We start from the raw sequence: 25,153 nt of genomic DNA, 5'->3' as shown, positions 1-25,153 counted from the left end.
ATTTGAGCGCCCAAAGCTCCCGTGACATTCAGTCGGGATACAAATCTGCGGGGAGGAATCAGCAGCGTCCCCGGCAGCCTGAGCGTCTCACCGCGGGGAGAGAAAGCAATAAAAGTGCAGAGATAAGCTCGGCGGATGGCGCGGACCATTTTGGCACTAATGATGCCTTCAGTGTCTTCTCGTTGCGTGTTTCGCCCCCACCGCTCTTCTCCAACTTTTATCGTATGCCGGCTGGGAGTTAATGTGGCTGCTTCGTTGCTCGGTAGCGAGCACTTTTGCTGTGTTTAAGTTATCGTGGGCAACTATTACAGCAGGTTATCTTATTACCGCCTCTTGAGGAGCGGCTCACCGACACGGGTTTTTTTTTCCATTTGATGGAGCATTCAGCACAGATGATGACTCAGCGCTTGAGTGTCTTCACACACTGCGTGCTATACAATACTTTGCCACTGAGGGCTCCTTATCTCCCCCACTTTCCCTCTACCGCTCTGCCTCCCGCCTCTGCTTTGGACTCTCTCGCATGTGGATTCCACTCGTTTAAGTAAAGTGCTTTATTGCCCAGACGTCTTTCTCACAGGGCTTTTTTTCCAACGTCCATTGTGAAAGAGCGCTAAAGCCGCTCGACGTTTGCCCTCTTCCTGCCCTCTTCCTCCCCGGGCTTTGAAGCTCTGCACTCGCCTCGTCTATCCATCCGTCTTTCCGCGCGTCCGACAGCATTTATGACACCAGCCGCTGGAAGGCCGGAGCATCTGTTGAGCATTCCTGCTCCTCAGCTCCGGCGTGCACCAGGAACTGATTAGAGGAAGGTGGAAGGAGCAGGTTTTTAAGGCCGGTGCCAACTTTATTGAACTTGTTGCAGGGTTTAAGACCTCCCTTTGAACAATGTTTATTTATGGAACAGGATGTTTCATTCACACACAAAAAGAAAAAGAACTTGCTCATTGACAACTTCCCTGCTCACCAAACATCACACCAGGAAAATGGTTTTCAGCTAAAAGAGAAACAGACATTTAGTAGATAAGGAGAGAAATAAACGGTGTGCAGCCCACTTATTTATCTCAATGAGGCCATCGCATCAATGCAGGAAAACACATTCATAATATTCCTACTGTTGACCTTGTGATCACTGTGACAAAAGACCAAATATGAAAGGTTTGCCATCGTGATAACTAAACAGAACTAACAGAGTATTAGAGGTTGTATAATATCAATGTGTGGAAAGTGCAAACTATGCTGAGCATGGTCATAATTCCAGTATTGCAGTATTAAACAAAGCTAGAGTACATATTTTACAAATCTTAACATCCACAAAAATGAATTTGCGTTGAGATGATGCTTTCATCCTGTTGCTCATCATTCATATTCCTTCCAAAATCTTCATGTGTTTCATGAGTGGTGGCTGTTATCAAAATGCCAAGTTAATCTTCTTTAACTACTCCTGACGCTTTATTAATTTCTTTGCTTATGACAGCTGAAAAATCAGGCCTTGTACTGTGTTAGAGGGCTCGATTTTCTTCTGCATAATGGAATAACAAAGTCAAATGTAAAAAGCCCTTCAAATTCAATTTGAGCACTTTGTATAAAAATCAGCCTAATCGCCGCTTTGAGAGTCATTTAAGACTGAATAATGACAATTTTGAAATTTTAAATGGACCATTTCAGATATTTTTTAACAATATTTTAATTGCACAATTTAAATGCAAATGATTTATGATGTATCCTCTTTAAACTGTATTACTGTATTAAGAAAAAAAGGTCTAGAATAATTCTGGTGGCATCCACCATCAACCCAACCTGATGCAACTCTGGCTTTGCATAGCATCTTTTAACAAGACATGTTTTAATAGCATCAGCTTAACAACGAGGTTCAAACAAAGGTTAGGGCTCATATACTTGTCAGTAGCACAATACTGAATCCTCAGCAAGATTTATAGACCCTGTATCAGCTCTCTGCAGAGGCAGAGGAGTTAATAGGCAGTGTATGAGGCAGCATGAGACCATCCTCTTAGTGTGGGACCTCCCTCCACAGTTTCTCCCCCAGCACTTCAGAGAACACCCCCCCTTCAATCTCAGCACACAAATAGGGGACAGAGTTGGCCCGGGTAATTGGGATAATAATTATTTCTGCATTTAGTGCCAGCTGGGTGCCTGAGAAGGTCAGGGAACAGCATGAGGACAGGCTTATCTCCGTGTTGGTGCTGGCTTCCATATGGCAGCAGACAATAGGAAAAGGGCCTTGGCCCCGGACACAGCAGCATGGCACAGGACAGCTCCCACGGACAAAACACAACAACACACCGAGGCAGCGCTATCCACGGTGGGTCTCAGACCCGCCACACAGGCTGGCCGGCTGAAAGACTGGCTGCACAGCGGTGGACTGACAATGAAGGACAGCGAAGGGAAGGGAGAGGGGCAACAGAAAGAAACTGAGTCTGAAAAGAGCCAATTCTCCAAAGTTAAAATCATGAACTTGTTGCCTTTTTAATCCCTGTCTCATTCTGCACACCAATGGGTCTGTTCTGGCCGTGAATGAGACAATGAGAAAAGGCCTGTGTAATTTATGGAGAAGACTTTGACCTCTCCATTGAAACTCTACCTTTATGTATTAGCCTGGTAAAGGCTGGAGGCTGGATGAAAAGACGGGAACAGTGAGAGGTTAAAAGTCTCCTTTCTCTTCTCGCTCCTTATTCAGCCGCCCCTTCGACCTCGCCGTTCACTGGGTTACCATGGCACCAAAGGCCCCGTAGCAACCCGGCCGGAGCTTCATAAATCAGATTTTTTTACTGTGTAGCGCTCCTTTTAATCTCCATCCACTGACGGCTTTATTCGATTCCGTCTCTTTGGAGGGCTTTCAGTGAGCAGTCCATCGCTAAGAGAATGCCGGGCCGGGTGTGCGCGTATGCGAGTGTTTGTGTGCGTGTGCACAGGCGTGAGAAAAGGCCTGTAGAGAAGCTCCTTTGAACCCCCAGCATGCATTTCTTTCAGTGTGAGTTCCCAAGTGTTACCCCTCTTCCCTCACGTGGCGACTTTGAGACGATCATCATCGTCTTTAATGACGAGTCGTTAATCCCCCACCGCGCCGCAATCATAGCTCACTTTCGTGTCTAAATGAGGAGGTGAGTGCATTTTTTCTCACCTCTCCTTGTGCTTTTTTTTCTTCTCTTCTTTCCAAATGTGACTTAATTTAATTAGAACGGAACTTGGCAGCGTCCAGGCAGAGCCATTACTTATTCATGAAGTGACTTTTGTCTCCGTGCGACCTGTTAATCAGAGCGACGCCGTAAAGAACACGAGCCAACAAAACAAAAAAAACTAAAATCCCGGCGGCGCCATCAAACTTTAATAATACGACTCACTGGCCCGGGTCCTGGTCTCGTCTCGGAGTCCATCGCCCAAACAAACAGCCGAGGTGAGTGAGGACGGCCCTGAGAAGACGGACGGCGGCCCAGGTGAAGCGGGAGAGGACTTAGTGCGCGACCGAAGCAGTTAAAGCGTCTGGGCTGGATGACGCACTGCTGCGAGGGCGGTTCAGTAACTGTCCCATTGATCTGCAAGTAAATGGATGAGACGGCTCTGTAATAGCGGGGACCTCTGGCTCTCAGCGGCATCTGTCCATCTCAGACGTTATTTGGGCTGTGATGGATGAGATGGCCAATGTGAAACAAGGTAGTCCTGAGTCTGCCCGATGTGTTAATGAATTGACCTTTTAGAGTGTATAGATGGGGACTCTGGGTAGCTGAGAGAGTACATTACGTGTGTGTGTGTGTGTGTGTGTGTGTGTGTGTGTGTGTGTGTGTAATGTGTGTCCAAATCCACACATTTTCTCGTCACCAATTTTCCCACCAATCACAATGAGTCGCTTTCTTGGTTGCAAACAACTACAATTCTCAATTGTAATCTTATTGGCGATCTCAAAACAACAGCTTGTGGGAGCAATGTCACCCCTCAGGTCAAGTCAACTTTTGTAGCCCGTTATCACAAATCAAATTAGCCTCGAGGGGCTTTACAATCTGTCCAGCATTGGACTGCCTCCTTCCTCAGACCCTCCATTTGTAAAAACAACAAAAGCAACAGAGGACAGATTCCTCTCCCTGGACGGACACGCAATAGCCGTCTTGTGGACAGAATAACCAACATAATAAAATTACCGTTAGGACAAAAAAAAATCATTTGACTGCTGTGGCTGTACCTCAGGTAGTGGAGCGATCGATTGTCGGATTATGTGGCCCGGCCCCCAGATAGCTTTCAGTGTGTGCGAAGGAGGGAAGAGGTGTGAGTTGCTTTCGACTAAAGTGCCATGTTTGTATTTGTAGCACATCTGGATTTGAGCTGCTTTTTTATCTTCCCACTAAATCTTGTGGAGACGGTGGAATTGTGTGCGTGAACCTTTACGTTGAAAGCTTTATGGGTGTGTTTGTGGACAGGTTTCGCCCTGAGAACACATGTCCACCCATGTGCCCTGGGAGTGAGTGTGCTACTGTGTGTTTGCAGAGACGGGAGACCTGAGAGGCCGCCTGTCTTTGTGCTGACCGGGAACAATGATGGTGTCAGGCTCCTCCAGTTCTCTCTCATTCCATCTGAGTAAAGGTCTAGAGTTCATTATCAGAGATTTTCCTCTTGAAGGGACATGGCGACCAGAGCGTGCGGCGGGCGCTCATTACCCCCGATGCTGTCACGTAATCTTTGCCCACTTACATCCCAGACACGGGAGTCTGACTCGTCTGGAGTGGGCCTGTCCACGTTTCTATTCCCATTCAACGCAGGGAATTAATCTGAAAGCGCCTACAGAGAAATCGCCATTTCAGGCCATTAGCAACTTGTCGTGCAAAGCCGCCATTACTGAAATAACCCGGGCAGTGGAGAATATGGGACTCACTGGAGCAATGGCCAATTCATGCTACATAAGTTTTGGAATCACCCGCGGGGGGATATATTTTAATGGCCTTGTGCAAATATGGTCGTACGCTAAGGAAAACGATCGTAACCTGCCACAAGGTTTCACTTCTAAAACAGCCAGGAGACATTTTACAATAAGCATAGCAACCATTTAAGAGCGGAAAAACTTCTGTCCATCATGAGATGAACTCAGGGTGGGCCACACACACCCGAGCACATAAAAATGCACACATAAAAGCTGCAGAAGAGGAATGAAATAAATCCATGAAATCGTTTTATGGCTTATCGTGATAGGATGTGATGGAATTTGAAGGATTTTCCAATTGATTCATGAGTAAACGCTGACATTTGGCCATTCATCAGCACAAATCTGCCAATGCCGAGTGTCAATCAGCGGTTTAACTTTTATCGGGCTGTTTATTTACTGTTTTCTGTTAACGGTGAAGCCAATGCATTCTTGGTTGCATGCAGATAACGCGTTCTTCCAGTTGCCATAACACGTTCCCGTCAGATCTAAAAGAGAAAACAGAACTTTAAAAGACCCCGATTCCCTCCTGCTACCAGCGTTAAAACGACTTTTGGAAGCCAAACTGAATTTTTGGGGGTTTTTTGCTTCCATTTTTGGCACGACTGCCACACCCTGCTTTGGAGATTGGCATTCTGTGAACGGCGGCCAATTGGCAACCGCTGTTTACTGCTACCAGCTGCTTTTGCCTATTGAAGTTGTTGCCTCTCTTTTGACACATCAATCTGGTTTCTCTCTCTTTTCTCCCTCTTTTCTCCCCTCTCATTAATCTTTACAAGATCTCTTTGTATAGCATAAGTTAAGCTTTGCCATGTTGACTGGCCTTTGAGGCCTGTTAAAGCTATTTTTGATACCGCTTTGGTTTTGATTAGACTACGACAAAAGATACCACTTGTTGAGCTACTTTCATTTCTTGATGGGTGATGGATTCCTCTTGGATGTGTACAGACGTCCCGCAGTCTCTCAGGATGTTATTGGTGAAAGACGGCCAGGGTTGGACTCCTTATCTAATCACGTTAGAGGTTTCCGTTTTCAGCGTTGTCTTTTCCAGGACGCCTCCCGTGTTCTTCTTCTGACAAGTCGGTGCCATCAGAAGTTTTAAAAGCCCGCTCTCTTGCCCTTGTCCCCGTCTTCTTCGGACGATCACCTTGCCAATGCATCGGTGGAAAGGGTTGGAGGGGTAGGACTGTTTAAAGGTGATAATGGTCTTTAATCTGCAGCAATGATGATTTATCAGCTCCCGACCAGCCTCCTGCACTGACTTTAAAACATGAAATGGAAACTATTACCTATTACCGGCTCATCACTCACTTCATAGAATCTCTGAAGGTGGGGGAAGGGACGAGGCTGGAAGGATTCATTCTTTTTTTCTTTTTTTTTTACAAAGCCACCAGAGCTCCAATCCAATTTGCCAGGCATGTGGAGTTATCCTTAAGCCTGTCAAATGCACTGACAGGGAAAGCTGTCACTTCTCACTTGGTCATATGGTCACAATCAGCACTCAAGTTATTTTGGGGTCCCATCCTTCACACATTCACCGCTACGCAGACACACATAACAACTCACCGCACTCAAGACTAATTTAGTATCAACTCTTGGCTGTCCTCTAAGCTGCTAACGCCGTCTTATTATAGAGCATGCAGCTGTTGGGAATTGTGTTTTATTTATTTAGTGGATCTAAAAGGTGGTTTTGAGCTTCGCATGATCTCACTCAGGGACACAGAAAAGGAACACGGATGTTAAATTGACCTCGACTTGATTGTCTCATTTTCCTGCAGTTATTAGACTTTAGTATCAAATTCAATTTGGGGCTTACGTATTCAGGTAAGTATTCTACACATAGGTGCTTTGTGCTAAAGATTATGGTAAATAATAGGACATTAGTTTGCATTGAGTGTGTTGAGGGGGCTAATTAAATGTGCTCCAGATAGTCCCGCCTCCGCCAGTCAACCGGTGCAATTATTGCTGCGTTTCCACGGCGTGGCCATTGGCTTTGTGTGTGAGTGTGTGTTTTGTCATACCTGGAGGATATGTGTTAACTCAGCAGGTTGAGCATTACCAAAGACCTCCATTGTTCTCAGCTCTATTGAGAGTTCTCCAAACACTGGCCTATAATTAAAGGGCTCACTCCTACTTAATGCTTTTGTTGCCATGACCCCCCCGAATCTCATCCCCTCCCCGTGCTGGGGGTTAGAGATAATGAGCATTTCTCTATGTGGGTGTACATGCACATCCGTGCATACGCTTGTGTGTGTGTGTGTGTGTGTGTGTGTGTGTGTTTGCAGGCAGATGTAGTCATAGTATCTTTAGTTTCGACCCACTGGCGCATTCATTCACACATCAGCCAACACATTGACCATCTGCGGGCGAACCCACGGTCTCTCCCTCTTATTAGCGCCGGCGGCTAATCCTCTGCGTCTCGTCTGGGACTGTGGGAGCAAAGCGGCTTCCCCCCCCCCCCGTCACCCATTCCTCAAACCACCTGAAGGTGACAGTGTTTTGTCACCAGTGCCTCTCAGCGCCCTCCATTTTAAAAAGCAGCTCCAACCCCCGGCGCCAAAGTGAGCCACCTAACCAGGCCTGAATAATTCTCTCATTAGGAGCTTGGCTGAGTGCTTTGCTGCGTCACATTTAAAATGTGGCTTCTTTATAGGGCTTTTTTTGTGTGCCTAACACGAAGCCTTGCCAAAGTGTTATGAGATTGAAGTAAGAGACACACAGACAGAGAGGAGTTTCACGAGAACTGCTTTTCCACTTTTCTCATCCCTGTGATATCTACTCCAAGTTTCTCTCGTCTACTTTTTCGGGACTGCTGCAACGACTCTCAGTCACTCTCATTCCCTTCACAGCCCCCCCCCCCCCACCCCCCGCCGACTCTGAGCCAGTTTAGTCAGAGGATTAGAAGAGATTACACTGTGATCTGGTTTGTGATAGCAGCTCATATTTGGGGAAGGCTTCACACAGTCACCTGCAAGAAAGAAGGAGAGAAAGAGACGGGCGTCTTTGTGTGAAATGCTAACAATGTGGCCTCATGACAGAGCCGACCTTATTAGCCCGTCTGTCGAAAAGCAAGGGGGAAACATTATCAGAGTGTGTGCTCGCAGAGACCCAAAGCCCATCTTGAGTTTCACTGGCTCAAATCCCTCGGCTGAGAAGAAACAACAGGACCGATGACCACTGACACTTGCTTCAGCTGCTGCCCTTCGTATTCAGGGGGTGTGTGCGCTGGGAACGCTGCCACCACCGCTATCTGTTGGACTAAAAGCTTGTCACAGCTGACCTAGTACTTTTCTGTTGCGCCCAACATGGACAGTTATTGCCCACTAAATCTCCAAGGAGGCCGAAGACACTCTAAGATCACCTTTGGCCTGTCACAAGAAGATCTTTTGGAATACGTACAAATATTTGTTTTATTGAGGCAGAATTCTAAACAGTTGTTGTTTTGTGTGTTGACTCTCCTCCAAACCTCATTATTTTCTCGCAGAGGTCCAATCCTATTAATTATTACAAAATGAAATTAAAAAGATATAATTACACTTGACCAATCCTGAACCTGATGGCCTTTTCCTTGATTATTGACTGCCAGTGCTCCTGATTAGCATGTCGGTCACAAGGGAAGTAGTGGCCCCGCAGTCGTGACCATAATTGAGATCATAATCACAGCCAATGAGTGTGTGTGTGTGTGTGTATGGGGGTCGTAGCGGTGGATTGGGTGCGTGGGTGGGGGGTGTTCCCAGCTGTCACAGGGGCTTTTTGATTGATTGATGCCTGATGCGAGATGATGGATGCGTATTCGCATTAAGCCGAATGACGGCCGCGGCGAGGATTCTGCAGTTTAAGGCGACGTTACGGCTTCATTAAGGCAGAGAGCCGCTGTGGCCATAGATCATGGTGGTGACAGGCCAACATTATGTCTGGCTGGGTTGATAATGATGTCATGAATGTGGGGGTCACAGGTTGAAGGTGCATTAACATATGTAAGGCTCCTGCAGGTTGATGGGAGATAGCAATAGCGGCTTGATTTCCTCCTCGCTGCTTTGACTTTATGGATCGCTGCAGATGCTCTATGGCGTTGTTATACACACTCAGAACAGGATTTGATGTGTGAGTTTTGTTTTACATGCATAAAGGCTGAATACAATGAAAACATTTATTAATATCAGCCCTGAAAGTATTGTTCACCGGAGAACAATAGTTTTTAGCACATTTTGATTTAATAAAGTTGTGTATTGGCCATTCAAATCACTTGTTTATGATCTGCTTTTGATCTTTTTTTGTCATTATCTTTAAGGATGGTAGACAAATCATTCTAAGCATATGTTATGTGTTCGTTGATTAGTCCTTTCAGCTCTGATTCTTTGATTTTTTTTTCTTTCTTTTATTATTCCTCTTTTCGTATCCCCATCTGTCAGTATCTGCCAACCTCCTGACCCTCACATTGATTAGTAAACAACATTGATAGCCTAAATTGAAACGATGCTGCCAGCCCCATCTTTTTCTTCCTTTTGCGCGTCTGCCTGCGTGGCCATTACCAAAGGTCACGACCCCTGGCCTCCTCCCTCTCCCGTCTTTCAGGCTCTCAGTGGAGGGCTCCGAGGACCCAATCCAGTAATGGAGGACACAAGAGGGACGCCAGGGACATTTGGGAGGGTAAAGGGGTAACAGCTCTCCTCTTCCACCCTTCCCTTCATGTTTTCTGTACATCCATCCATTCCCTAGAAGTACCACCAACCAGTCTTCTCCCCCACCCTCTCTCCACTTAACGCTGGGACCAGCTGCGCCAGGAGCAAAAGACTCATTGGAATCCATCTTTTTAATTCTGCTTTACTACACCCACTATCAATATTGCTATTGTTTAAAGTGGCCCCGGTTGTACCCGGGCTCTGACTGACGGGCGTCCCACCGGGCCTCTCCCGTTAATTATGTATAGAGGAAGTAGCGGCAGGTCATGGAAGAGAAGACTTGGGGGGGCTGCCGGTGCATGGGACAGCTGAGGAGACCCACGGAGGGCTGGCATTAATAATGTACCGCCGGCTCGTGGCTCGCCCGTTGAGCGCCAGGCACTGACATTTGGAAAGGGAGCGATTGTCTGCGTTCAGCACAGTGTGATGCGGCGCTGGAGTAAGTGAGATACTTTACAGGTGTAGGTCTACCAGAATAGACCTGGGGGACCTCAGCGGCCTCGTAAAAAAACAGGATATCTGCTCGGGTTCTCAGTTGCGAAAAGGGAATAAAAAAAAAAAAAAAAGAACGACTGTACATGTGACCGAAAATGCCACAGTAGAGAAGGAAACCTTCCAATCCCACTGAAAATTATGCACCAGATGTCAAATGATGCATTTCTGAATGCATATGTAATATATGGCCAATGCACCGCCGCTGCTTAGGCCCATTTGAAATATAATATTAGCCTTTCATTATAGGTAGCCACTGAGTGTGTCACTCTGGCAACGTACTGGAATAGCAAACGAGTTGGAGTGGACCAGCTGCATGTGAATATCTGCATCTGGAGGGGATTCATCTGCTCATTCAAATGCTGACATCTTTGCATATATTTGCATTAAAGGGCCATACCAGTGTTTTAATCCATTGAGTTAATTTCTACACACAGTTGACCGTGTTCAAGCATACCCTAGATTGTTTTTACGGCCCGCCCCTTAAGGCAACCATTGGTTTACATTCATCACACCAGCAGAACTCTCAGTATGCTGTAAACACGCAATAAACAGCACACTTGATTTTATCTGGGTCAGAGTTTGCATTGTAATGCATTGGCAAATAGAGATTGTTTTCCAAGATTTTGGAAGGATATGTTGAAGTGGTGGTGAGAAGCTCAGCCATCCACGACTCAACTGCTGCCTTTTAATCAGTTCTGCAGGTTTTAAAATCAGCATACAGGGATGTTTGCCTGCAGGTAGGATAATGCAAAAGCGCTTATCCTCGAGAAAATAGTCCGTAAATCATTCATGCTACTTGAAATCCGAGATGTTTTGAATGGCACACTGGTAGCTATTTTTTTTCTTCATCCGAGCAATATTCCATCCCATTCTCTGGATTTTAGCAGGGGCTCACCCCGAGACCCGTCTTTGAACCTCTCTCCTCCAGCCTCTCTGTTTTCTTGCTACTGTGCCGAGGCGCTGCGGCGCACCATGCTCGGGAAAAAAAAAACGTGTGCCTCTCTAACAAGCTGCCTGTGGGCATTCCAGCACATGAGAGCAGCTGAAGGATGAGGCCGTTTCAGAATGCAGAGTTAAAAAGTGAGTCAAGTGGGAAGGAGGGGTCTGGCAGTGGGGGTCTGCAGGGTCACACAGCTGTGTGATGAGCTCAGTTGGAACTGGCCCGACAGGTTGAAGATGTTTGTAGCATTGTTTCTGTGAGACAATGACTGTAGCAGTACACCAAGACTGAGTATTATGGAGAACAAGCAGCTTATTTTTCGAATACTCCAAAGCTGAATTTGTTTTGAAAGTTACCCCCCTCTATTTTCCTTCTTCTCTAATTTCACAACAATTTGCTAACTTTCAAACTTCAGACGTGGCATCTGTTTTATGCAACGCACTCGAGGCATCCACACTTGGCTGGACACGCTCGTCTCAAGATCCACACGGCTCCCTCTCGTCTAAGTGCTGACGATGGGTCTAGCCGCTGCTTCCGCCGAAATTCTCCAACCCTCTTTGGGTTTTGGAGTGCTACTTGAAAGGGAAACCTGCAAAAGGTGACTCGTCGCTGCAGCTCTGGACATTTATTTGAGGTCACCTAATGAAAAACACAGCTACCAATTTCATATTTCACGGCGCCAGCCTATTCTCGGACCAAATATTTTGGTGTCAGGGTCCATAAAAGAGTATACTGGGAGCCAAAGAGCATAAAGTATACCCCGGCTCACTTCTCCTCTGGCCTCTTGGTGTCAAGCTAGCTGATAGCTCATAAAAGCTGTCTTTAAGGCCTGACGGGCTCATAAAAGCTGAGCTAACCTGTTTAGATGGATACTGTAGCCTATGGCTTTCACACATTATTTAAGACTCACACTTCTCTCCTCTGCAGAGGAATGTTGACTCATCAGAAGCCTCCGTTCAACACAAACAGCTCTAACATACATGAAAATGTATTGATTGAGAATCATTCACCCTGTTATGAGACATGGGCTGTCACACATGTGTTTTCATATTGCTTATAAGCGTCTTTGAAAATAAAAGATTTGGGGAATTGGAGCTCTTGAACATGAGCCAGCGAATGAATTGTATGTGCGCTTGCAAGTTTTGGGGCACGCGATTAGCTTTAACCATTAGCATGCGGCGCAGCTTTGTCTCATTAGGAGGTGGCACTGATCTGAACTTACTGTGGTGTGTGTGTTTGTGCCAGTGTGAGTACATTACGCAGTCCCAACCACACTCCCAAGTCTCTCTCTCCCTCTCTCTCTGAGTGCCTCTGAATCAATGGACTGGGATTACGAGCCTTAACTTCAAAGTTCATCTCTTCCTTCATGGAGGACGCAGCTGTCAGTCAGAAGCTGCCGTGCTCTCTCCCGTCCCAGAAAATAACTGATGGAAAAGTGGCCGGCAATTGAGGGGAAGAAAGTTCTCTGAGAGACTTTCCTCCATATACATTTTCAGCCGTGCAATAGTGCACAACGTGTTGTCTTAAGGTTCTCTTTTCCCCATTCTTGTCATGTTTCGTGCTTTTTGAAACAGCTCTCAAAGAAGCATGAGATGCATTTTAACTCAGTGGATGAGGAGGACTGAAAAGAGTCACTGCTGTTGGTTATTAATTTGTTGAATGTGAAAGTTCCATCTTAGCAGTGCATGTGTTTCTCAATGAAACATTGACAATGGCATACCTTGACAAACACTAAAACCAGGGAGAACAAAGACAGAGGCACCTCATTTTACCACATTTTCACAGTCAAACATGCCTTTTTATAACATGGAAAACTAACTTTTTGATCTTGGCCCCCTGTAAGCTGCCTTGACTTCAAATGGACAGCCACCATGACCTTCTGCCAGTCCTTCCATCTGTCCTCCGCTCCAAGTTCGAGCAGCTGCACAGGATCGGTTGAATAATTGATCCATTTCCAGACTGCACCTGAGCATCCATCTTTAAAAAACAATTTTATTCACTAGTTCTAGCCATCCAGCTGGCTCTGGCACAACATCACCTCAAGCCATTTTACTGGCCTCTTCATCTTTCAGCACACCACCATATAAGTATACCATATACAGTATTGGAAGTTTTGAAACAACCAAAAGCACTTTTGTTGAAAAAGGTCACACCTGTTTCCTTCTGACCACGAGTAACACATCCACACGGCGCAACATGCAGAAACAAAAGCGCCTTTGATCAGTTCCAGTGCATTCTCATTGCAACTGAAGCCATAAAACTTGGGGTTGAAAAGGCTGGGCAGAAGGCATCGACTGTGTCTCTCTCAAATGTAGACAGCTGCAAGGCCAATGTCTCACTTGCACCTGTATTTTGGCAATTGCTCAAACAGAAGAATGAAATAGAGAGAAAGAAAGGCGTGTTCTAAATGTAAGGACTAGTAGAGGAGGCTGGTTGTAGCACGTGTCTTTAGGGTAATAAAGCACATCGGGGTGAAGGGGGACGGCCCGCTGCATGTGTGCCGAGGCAAATACTGAGGGGTGTAGCTCTCTAAAGGGACAAAGAGATAGCTGAAGCTCATTTCTGTTCACTGTTTTCTAAGTCGAGGGCCCTCTGTGGTTCCCTGCTGGAGCTGTTTCTTCATTTCTCACACGAGGGAGACAAGAGATGAACGGTCCACCAGGGGCCAGCCATGTTGGACAGCCTGTTGGAGCTCTATAAGCGCTGCTTCTTTCCCTTGTTAATCAGAACTCCACACTCCCCAGTCACGCCCACCATGGCCGAGGCAGGCATCCCAGATGATGTCCTCTTAGGACCCCCAAGGGCCCCGTATGCTTTGGAGTCTGAAGGGAACCATGGATACACACACTCACAATGATACACAGCTCTACAACAGCAACAGCCCCCCATATAGAAATGGGGTTTTTAGCTGGCCAAGGCGCAACTGTCAGTGCATCAGTCACCGGAGGACATGGGTGAAGTCAGAGCCTGACAAATCCAGGGTATTATCGGGCCTTTGTCCAGCCTGCAGCTGTCACTTACCAGGCTAGTGGGAGAGGATGAGGGGGACAGAGGGGAATTCATGACCTATCCCTGTAACCACAGAGGAGTTTTGAGGCATTCAGAGATACCACATATGGGAAGGAAGAAAGAAAGAACGGATAGAGATAAAACAAACTAGGGAAAATATTTAAGAAGATGGAAAAGAGAGTAACTTGGAGAGGGAGAGAAGTGAAAGAAAAGGGCTATATGCTTCATATGCTTTCGTTTGATTGCAAGAATCGTGGCAGATTGGCCGATATATGCGGATTTTCTCTGAAGTCTGTTTTATCTTTGTCCCTCTCCCCTTCGAAAATGACCAGCGGTAATGCAGATCTAATCTTTCTCTATCGTCACGGTAGGTCCCAAAGGCTGTCCATCTCCCCAAAAAATGCCTCATCTTTCTGTCTTTGAAATAAATGAAAGTCCACAGGGCGATGGAATAAAGATGAGCCAAGCCTTGATGGAAGATTGCCAAAGGGCCCAAAGTTAAGACGCCTGCCCCCATCATCTGCTGCATGGAGATACTGGGGCCGGAGCAAGAAACCAGATAATCTGATAGAATTTCAGCAATGATCAGAGAAGAAATAACAGACCGTCTGATTTTAAAGTCACACCGACGGCCCAACATTTCAGCCTTTCTCCCTTTTACTTGGAAATGAGCAAGTCTGCAAAAACTCTTCAAAACTCTTGTCAAACTTCTGTTGAAATCTTACCCCAAGGATTATAACACTCGGTCTCTCTCTTTCTGATCGACTGTGACTGGCCCCTGACCTCAGGTATGCTCATATGACCCATGTTACACTCTCAGTGATTGGATTACTCCTTTATTGGCCAGTGGCAGTGTTTATAGGGGCATGCCGAGACTCAGCGCGGCTTTGATCCACCAACAGAAGCAAATAGGGGGACTAGGGCCATAGTTTGCATCCTTGGCCTAAGCCTCGTGGTGTGTGAGACATCTGCCAAATCCTCCTGGATCAAAGGATGACTATTACACAGACAGGCGTCCACATACCCCCAACTGCAGCTTTAGAGGGCTCATGACCCCTGTCAACAGGTCAGGTTGAAAAACACAGGTGGGATGGGGGTCACACATATGTATGCACATGAACACCATTGGTTCTTAAACAGAAGATCAAACAAATGCATTAATGTACAAGTTGTGAAGTGGGATTTATTCTCAAAGCTATATATTTATCACAGGTTCAAAAAGCTTGGAGCTTATTTATTCATGTTGTGTTGTTGCTTGGCATTTTCTGAATTCTAGTTGTTATAATCCTTTCTTAATAAGGGAGAGGATGAGTTGGAGCAGCAGGAGGAGCAGTGGATCAGTAGAGGTTTTGTTATTGTGCAGATGGACCTGGATCCTTGTTGTTTGACCTGCCTCTGCATGCCTATGAATTCACAAGTTCACTTCTCCCAATAAGCCCTCAGAATAAGCTCTCAGCCAAGCTATAAACACAGCAGTGGTGTGACTTTACACAACACAAGGTGTCTATAAGTAAAGAAAAGAGAGCCAGGGAGACGGAGAAGTGTCTGCTCTTCTTTGTGTCTCTCTCTACATTCATGGGTTGCAGTCTGTGTTTGCAGTGTGTTTGCATGCATTCTCATTCCAATAGTGTTTGTCACGCCCCTCGATGTCTGATACCAACACATAAGACACCCTTTAAGAGCCACCTGTTTGCAACTTGTAACTGTGGTGAGAGTGGTTACGTTCCCTAGACCTGAGTAAGTGTTGCTGTTTAAATTCAATACGTTAAACACAAATCTTTACAAGGGGCGGCCCAATCACATGGTCACACCTTGCTCCTACCCCAGTGCGTCAGAAAGTGGTGCCAAGGAGCCTGACAAAGCGCGAGTACAATCATGATGCAGACAGCCTGCCTGTACCCCCGAGTACACTTCCACAACCTGTGACCTTTTTTCCTCATGCACAAACATGTGGCGTATAGCAAACTGATGAGCAGCGCTCATTCACATTCCCTCAAACCCATCTATGGCTTGGTTGGGGTGACACATTCATACTAATTGCTGAGGTGGTGTGCTAACGTACATTTCCACCACCCCCACAATATATTCTTGCAGCTCTTGTTCTTTGGACCATTGCAGACGTTGATGTGTTCGCAGGGGAATTCATAAGCGGTGACACCTGATGCATCGCCAACAATCATGCTGACTAATTATACATGGAGGTGCCCAAGCATTGGGGAGCTCTCAGAGAAGGCGGCTGAATCCATCTTCCTTATGTATGGAGACAGGCCCGCTACCGGCTGTGACAGTGATAATGGTGCCTCTTCGTGCTTGATTCCTGCTCTTCCCCAGCGCAAAGCTATCCTGCTACTTTCTCTTACCCGTATGAATATATTTACACAAGAGAATTCCACAAAGTGATTTCCAAGAATCCCATCAACTTGGTACCCCCGTGGTGGGTGGAGGACCACGAGGAGAAGCCCCTGCAGATAATCTAGATATTGCACAGGCCTCCTTTGAACTGCCATGACAAATTCACCCCTCGTTAAATCCCAACCCCGCTCCCAGTTCCTATGTGAGGCAATTTTCCATTTGTAGGCCTTTGAAAAATATATTGAAGTGCCTTCCACGAGTTCTTTAATTTGCCGGAGATCTTGTCTTCGCTGATCTTCTCCCTTTCCATACCGCAGCAGTTTATCTGTCACTCACAGAAATGTGGTATTATACAGGCCGACCCTCTTTCGTAGACTGATGCTTTAGTGCGTGAGAGAAGGGCAATAGGTCCTTTTGTGTAGGACGTGTATATGGACTCAAGCAGTCTCGTTTTATAGTCTGGGTTGTGGCTCTTTTTCTGGATCCCCAGCTGGCCCCCACTGGTTCCTGCAGTCCAGTGGTGCATGCTTGAGATGCTGATGCTAGCACTAGCTGTCCCTGGAGGGTCAAAGGGAAAGATTTACGAGGCCGTTTGTTTTGGAGTCAGCTTGGTCTTCCCTTTGACCAGCCTCAGGGATTAAGCTAATTGCATGCATTGGACTGCCCGAATCTTGTTTGGTCTTTTCCCAGCCATTGCAGTCTCGTCAAAACTCTCTCACCAGCCAGGGAGATGCCATGTACTGTATTTCAACATATGTATTAATAGGCATATATTAAGGCAATGTGAGGGAAATTAATTCAGAATTGCAGTTTTGCTCCTTTCTTTTTAATTGCTGTGTGACTTCATGAGTGTAAGGCACACTTTCCTTTCGGAGAACATATCTTTGGGGAGAACTGGAAACCTTTGGGTTAATTGGTGTTTTAATAAATTCAACAGATGGACTCCATGTTCATATGGAGTACATAGCAGTGTTAGTCACACAGACACTAATGCATTCACATAACCGTTGTAGTTAAACGTAATAAACACTTGTATGATAAAAGAGAGCACATTTGGGTGACTCCCATCCTTTATCAGCCTTTCAGTGTTGCTGTTTGTAAATAAAGTCTATGCTGCTCCGTCGTTTATCGGCTACAATTAAGTCCTTTCATTTCTTTAACATCACATATGCTGTTTAAGCAACCTCATGCCAATATAAAGTGAACATTGATTTTGTAATGAACAGTAATAGAAGGACCCCACACCCTAGAAGCATTGGCCAACTCACACCCCAATGAGCCACTTAATTGCCCACATCCACATAAAAGGCCTAATGCACGCTCCCTGCGCTCCCACACACATAAAGCTATAGGAATCAAATGAACTATAACTAATACAATTGATTTTGATCGGGCAGTACGAATAACACGCCAAGTGCTACTCAGGGGCGATGCACAGAGATCCCTTCAGCCTTTTATGAATTGCTATTTATTGTGCTTTTAATGAAGCTTGATTGGCAGCATGTCCTAGTGCCCATTATCATCAGAAGGATGTGCTCATTCTAATCTGCAATTATCCCCATAATTGTACCCAGAATCCTCTGGGCCCAAATAAGCAATCACTTCCACTGCTGGCTGGCGTGCCACCTGTAAGTGCTCCTCAGGAGGATGTGCAGAGTGACAGGGTAACAGGTCCTGGCTGACTTTGTCTCTTTCCCTTCCCTCACATGCTCTTGATTAACCTTACCCTTTTTTCTCCCAGCGCCCTTCATCCATTTATCTCCACTTTCCGTCCCTCACCCTATCCATCCCACTCCCTACATCCCCGAGCTCCCATCCCCTCCCTGCGCAAATTCCTAACCTTTGGTCACTTTCATCCCTGTGGTATGCATAAATACAGGCCCATTATCAGGCCGGTTGTCTCACCATAATTATGCATTTTGTCATGTGCTGCCTCTGTAGCTGGTGATAAAAGGAGAGCCTGATTAAGCTGAGGGAAGGCTATTGATTCCTATTGACAGGCTCCTCAAAGCTCTTTAATGAAGGGGATGTAAATGAGAGTTTTCCACAGTGTTTAATAACTGCGTACCATAAAAAGGCCAACATTCTCTTGCAGTCTAAAAGGGACATGCATCACTCACAATGGTGCACGGGGGACACGTTCAGCTATAGGGATGTTCAGGAGCGAAGGCTGGAAGGAGGGAGGGTGGTAAGAAAAAGCACATTGAGATGTCAGTCGGGTATGCAGAAGGGAATCATAACTGTCGGATCAAAAGGATCTTTGACACAATTTAGTGGGGTGTTAGGGTGGTCAAGTGCATTATTCAGATATGAAAAAGCCTCAGTGGTATTATTTTCAGATAACCACTCAGGGCCTGATCAGACGGGGCGCAGGGAGCTTTTGTGAGCAAAACACTTCACTCTTATTGGAATCCATTACAAAAATCCGCCACTGGCTGTTAAAACGCGCTGTGTCTGATCAGGGCCTAAACATGCAATTTGGATTCAAAACAGCTAGTCCCACCATCTCACCTCCTCTCTCTCTTTCTCTCTCTCTCTCTCTCCCAGCAGTCACATGGCTGCTAGTAACCACGACCGGATACAAATGCTGAGGACCGAGTTCCAGCAGGCCAGGCAGGAGGACGACGTGGAGGACCACAGGCTCACGTACGGCCACAACCAGCCCTGGGTGAGTGTTTGGGTGGAGGAGCTGCGCTCCAGCAGAGTGGCGCTGAGCTGCACACGCCAAGATACCCATGCTCCAAAATACCCCTCAAATCTGGAGCTCTTAGAGGGATTCCCCCTGATGCACCACTGGACTCAGCTTATCTCCAAATCCACCGGCAGCTTAATGGATTTCTTACACTCAAATGGTTTAATTCCTCCATCTTATTTCAGTGACTATCTACTTGTGACATGACCTTACTTTGATCAGAGTTGGGCACTACTTAGTAACAGTACAATAATGCAGCTGGCCTAAGTACTAACATTTGGGATTTCAAAGTTGCTTAAAAACTAACTGTCATTTGTTATTGGTGTTCTCATGATACATTATAGCTAGCCACCCGTTAATTTGATCAAATATCCAGTAGATGAAAATATATTACAACAGATTTTATTCTTTCCAATTCATGCTAGTGAGAAAACCCCACTGAGCATTCATGTGAATTGTTTCCAGTGATGGTTCCCAGGAGAAGACATTTATTTATATATATATATATATATATATATATATATATATATATATATATATATATATATATAGTTATATCTGCAGACTGCAATTAGGTCATACATTCCTACCTATCACCTATAATAACAATCTTCCTTGTGAAATTAATAATAATTGATTTAACACAGAGTCCAGCACATTAACTTCCAATGGTTTCGTGGCGTGGATCGTCTGTCATCTTTCTGGAGTGTCAGCGTTTTGTACGGCTGCCAAACTATCTGACTCATGTCCCTAAAACTTTTGGACAAAATTTCTCAGACTAACTTCTAATTCCCGGGGCCCGACCTTTGACCTGGAACTAATTGCTAATGACTCACATCTGTGTGTGCCTTTTCTGTCTTGGAAGTATGACACACTTAACTGTATGGCGTGAAGGAGGAGGGGAACATTCGATGACTATTCAGTTCTGTGAGGCAAAGGAAGGGGTGAGACATTGCAGACAGAGAGCTTCATTTTCATTTCCATTATACTTGATTAAAGGGGTTTTTAAATTAAGAGTTTTTAAATTAAAATTTGAGTTTTTTTTTAAAGCCGTTCTCCTCTTCCGTGATTGATCACTACCAACAATGGGATTTACTCTTCATAATTGGAAAAATGTAATCAAGTTTAATTCCTTTGTTAATTCATCCAGACCTGATCTCATATTCCTTCCTGCTGTGAAACTGCAGGAAGGAAGAGTTTAAGTAAAGAAACACTTTCATCTTTCCACACACCCTTTAATATCACTGACGATCTCAACGTGCGGTGCCGCTCACTTAACTTCTAACTCAGTTAGGAGGGATATCATTTAGTGTTTCACAAACTCTCTCTCTCTCTCTGGGGACCCACTTAAAAAAAGAAAAGACAAACCCTCACGACCTAAATCACAACAGGTATCATCTTTTAATCGCAAAGGAATGTAAATGAATGTTCCTGACCATTTCCACAGCACCTTTTACTATCTCAAACATGGTAAATACTTTACACACGAGACCAAATAAATGCATTAAGGCGGAGTTAACAGAACATCTCATTCTCTTCATTTTCGCTCAGTACAACAAACAAAATGTACACAAGCCTCCCATAATAGATTCAAAGTTACGTGTAGGCTACAATTATCAGAGCAATACGAACAGTCAGCCTCCCTCATGTGTACCGCAGACAGAAATGTTATGGAAGAAATTCTGCCAATGTATTTGGCGACCCTGATAAAACCTCCTGGGTCATGTAATGTGCTGTACCTCCGTTACGTTATTCATTCTGGCCACATGACATCTATTGCTTCTGTCCATCCGGGGAGAGGGATCCTCCTCTGTTGCTCTCCCTCATGTTTCTTCCCTTTTTTCCCTGTGAAAGGGTTTTAACTATCTTTATTGGGGGAGTTTTTCCTGATCCAATGTGAGGTCCCGGGACAGGGATGTCATGTGTACAGATTGTAAAGCCCTCCGAGGCAAACTTGTATTTGTGATGTTGGGCTATATAAAATAAACTGAATTGAATTGAACTCATTGGATGACACTGTATTTAATGTCAAACTTCCAATTACCAAACAATAATAGAGCCAAATGTATATGATGCAGTAGAAACAAGAGGTCAAATATTTGTGTTTTTTTTGCGGTTTAATGGCCTGAGACAGACGCAGCCTTTTTTGTGTCCTGTGACTTTTCTTGGCCTAGTTGTCAAGGAAAGAAGTCTAAATGTTACACCAAGCAGAGCAATTTTCTAAATTGTGGGTCAGAGTGTCAGACCTTGAAAGTTAAAATATTTGGCATCCAATTATCAATGTCAGTTTGTCAATGAAATTGGTTTTGGGGGAGGTCTGCTGACGCCATGTCTTAACACAGCTCTGGGTTTCCTTCAGCGCTGGTCCTCTCGATGGTTGAAAACCACTAAAAGCGGACATCTCTCGCCACTACAGTCCTAATCCCTCCCTCTTTCCTTTCCCGCTCACAAAGCGAAGGGTTAACTGTTTGTTCAGCTCTAAGCAGTCTCAGTCTGTCTCTGAGCTCCTAATTGCTTGTGATTGTTGACATTGCAGAGCGTAGCTCCTCTGCTCCACCGCTAATAAGATATAGAGCCAGCCCTGGAGTATTGAAGTCTATTTTATTAGTCCTCTTTCATGTTCTTTTAGTCCCACGATCAAGGATTCACAATGGAGGAAAAGATACAGGCGACTCCCATGCTATGTGTTGACAACGGTTAGAGGGAACTCCAGGGAAACCCGGCCTTAGCGTCGTGGCTCTCATCGTGGTGGGAATGGGGCGAAAGTTTTGATATGAAAATCAGAGGGAACAGTCGCAAGAATGTGAGGGGACACATTCGGTTTTAAGTTGGTGAAAAGAGAAAAAGAGAAACAGCCTTCAGAGATGTACAGAGAGGAAAAAATCAACTTTGAACCTTCCCTTGGAGTTTCCATTTCAAAGGCATATTTTTAGACTGATTATGAGCTGACAACTCTGTATAACTTTCTGAACATTAACTTGTTTCATTCAACTGCGGGTTTCCTAAGTGCAGTGAATTAGCATTTATAGAAAGAGTGTTGACGCACACTGTAAAAACCGAACCTAACTAAAGCGGCTTTTTGCATAGAAATGGATGTCTTTGCTTTTTTTTTTTTACAATTCATACGATTTCGCTCTGAGTGATTGCTGAATGTTGTCTGCAGGGATGAAAGGGAAACCTCTGTGACCCCCCACTCCAAACAGTCAGTGAATGTGACCATGAAAACGAGAGGTGCTTCAGAAGGCAGTTAAATGCCCACCACATCAAAGTCTGCAAAACTGCACTTTGAGGCACGCTGCCACTGAGTACTCAAGGTCACATCGTGATGACTTCCACACAGATGCACAGGCCAGAACAGGAGCATCTCAAGGCATGGCTCAGTTATAATAGTTATACTCTATACTAAACAGACAGCACCAGCTCAGATTTGCTGATCCAAATATTGTGATTACAGTAATATTCACAAAGCAATCTGCTGTGGCTCAAATCACATGACCTTCATCGGGCAGATGGAGTTTTCCCAGATGTCACGGAAATGGAGATGTTCAAATTTCCAGTTCTTTCTGTTAATCACATTGCATGACCTTCATCAGCAGATGCTGTCACCGCTATTGCAGTGGAATTACATTTTCAAATTGTAATATTGTAATCACCGAAAGCTGCATAACAAGCTACTAAATTTACCCAGACGTGAGACGTTTTTTGACGTTTTTGCTAATTTCGCGTTTCAAGAATTAGCATTGAAACTCAACTAAAGCTGGTTCAGATTAAGATGGATTTTAGCCACAAATTGGTGTCAAATTGGTGTTGTCATACCCGATTCATTGCCTGAATCAATGTTGTCATCCAATCATGCCAGGACACATTAAGTCAAGTCTGTACTGGAGGTCTATATAACGGATCTTGCGCACATCGGGATCCTATCAGTTAGACCACAGGCCAAGGCCGCCTAACTCGCATTGACTTCCGATCTCACAGAGCTGTGGACAGCATGTGGGCACAATCCAGACAATTTATCAAACGTGTAGGTCTCCACCATCTTCCTCCCACAGACGGGTTCTTCTCCCAAGAGGAGCAAAAAGGAAGAGAGGAGGGAAACCGGGGCCGAGACTCTCCGTCTCAAGTTTTATTAAGTTACTGCTAAGGAACATCCATGATTCCCTTATTTGGCCCCTTCGAAAGTAGAAGCTTTTAAATCACAAAATAACATGGGACTATTATTGAGGAGAATGTATATGTTACTGGCACATTAGCCCAGCTTTGGTTGTGGCTATTATTCCAGTAAGAACATTCTGCTAATACTGCAGGCAAAGTGTGAAGGAAATGAAAAGGAAAGGATATTTGTTCGTCCACCGTTTTACATCTGCTCTTTTACATAGATCATTTTCAAATATGTAATATATTCGATCACAGCTGAGTTCATACCCGGTGCATCCGACCTATAGAGTCACAGAAGAAACAAGCTCAGCCTCGGCCAAAGTTGTTCTCGGACAATATGTTGAATTTCCCGTCATGGCCGACAACAAAAGATCCTTTATAAAGTGTCGTGAGCGTGTTGCAATAACATTTGAGGAGTGTTTCATAGTGTGGCTGAAACTGTAGTGTTAAGACTGCTGTGAAATGAAACTGCAGAACCAGACGTTCTGCATCTCCCAGACATGTGCTGCTCCATGTTTTTCTTGTTTTCCTCTAACTTTCCGTTCAGAGCAGAATTGAACAAAGTAGCGCCGCCTTTCTCTCTCTGTGTCCACATCGGTTCGGATGTGGTCGTGTTTAAATAATTTTATTGGAATTGTGACGGGACGAAAAGGACTGGGGGCGTTCCGGTCTTTCTGTTTTGCAAGATGAATGATAATGCGTTGTGTTTGCGCAGCCTAGAGTCCTATTTATATTTAATTTAATGTTTTTTTTGTTGCTCAATAGCCCCCGGTGACCTCTCCTCTTAAAAATATACCACCTCACTTGTGGGGTAAAACCAGCGAATGTCCAATAGCGGTCCTCGTAATGAGGAACAGGTACGGCAGCGTGAGGTGCGAGGCTCCCTCTGTGAGAGTCTGACCTCTGGCTCGTCTCCAGGGTGTTGGAGGCTGAGCTCAGGTATGTCCGCTGTGAACGCCTGTAATGACGACGGCGAGGTCAGTCCTCGAACCCCCGGCTCCTCCTTAATGGAATAATGACCAGGACGCGAGAAGCCCTGTCTGTCATAGACCCCCCTCCACCCCCACCCCTCCCCCGCAAGCCAACACACACAATTAGAGCTGGCGTGTTTTCTCTCTGTGAGAGGGGATTTCCAGATGTTCATCATAAAGCGCCATGTATTTTCCAAAGACTCGCCTTTTTATTCTCCTCGCTCTCTTGTCTGCGGCAAATGAAATCCATTTGTGCTGTTGGGTTGGAGCTCCAGTGAGCATGACCACACAGCGGAGTGTGAGCTCCATGCTGCTACCTTGGATCAAATGCAACAACGGCAGCCTGAAAAGCCCTTATTTATGTGCATTCCTTTGATTTTACTATCGTTCATTTGTTGTGTTTATGGAACCTCGGGTTCCTGTGAATGTGGTGCTCTGTGTTTCTGCAGCTCCCTCCTGCCTATGTGATCATGTGAAGATCACTTGACTTCCCAGGTCGAGAGTTAGGTCAACAAAGCTTGGGAGTCCCGGGCTGAAGCCAGTCACCAGTCACACAATGCATGGAGTGTGTACATATTTTAACAAGCCCATTTGTCCATAATTGCGCGTACTTGGAAGCGAATGAAGCCTTGAGCCTCTCCTGGTCGTGGGAAGCTTTTTAATCGGCGTCTGAGATGCGCCTTGGACACGTGGACGACGTCATCGTCCTCCTGCTACCACCTCATTCACCAAAAAACAGCCCGTCTGCGTTCCTCAACAGCAGCTGGATTTGTCGATTATGGTAATCTCGAATCGATCTTTTGTCGAGCTTCTTCCCAGTCGAGGCCGCACGGGTGACGCATGATTATGGATATTGCTTTTCAATGTTGCGCGAGTAGCGAGCGCGGTTTACTGATCTCGTGATTACAACGGGAAAAGAACTTCACGCCGACC

At 45.4% G+C, this 25,153-nt stretch overlaps 1 protein-coding gene across 1 annotated transcript in view; it reads left to right on the top strand.

The window, feature by feature from the left end:
* The window catches only part of LOC306750590 (partitioning defective 3 homolog), a gene marked incomplete at both ends in the record, with an annotated part of 310,757 nt that overhangs the window by 277,042 nt on the left and 8,562 nt on the right, over nucleotides 1-25,153 (top strand). The window contains one exon of the mRNA XM_079234040.1: nucleotides 18,947-19,067. Within this exon, the coding sequence (XP_079090166.1) occupies nucleotides 18,947-19,067 (121 nt within the window). The remainder of the gene's footprint in view (nucleotides 1-18,946; nucleotides 19,068-25,153) is intronic.

The sequence above is a fragment of the Taurulus bubalis genome (assembly GCF_910589615.1).
Source record: "Taurulus bubalis genome assembly, chromosome: 18".
Lineage (NCBI taxonomy): Eukaryota > Metazoa > Chordata > Actinopteri > Perciformes > Cottidae > Taurulus > Taurulus bubalis.
The sequence above is the reverse complement of the archived record's forward strand: the minus strand, read 5'-3'. Positions and strand labels throughout refer to the sequence as shown.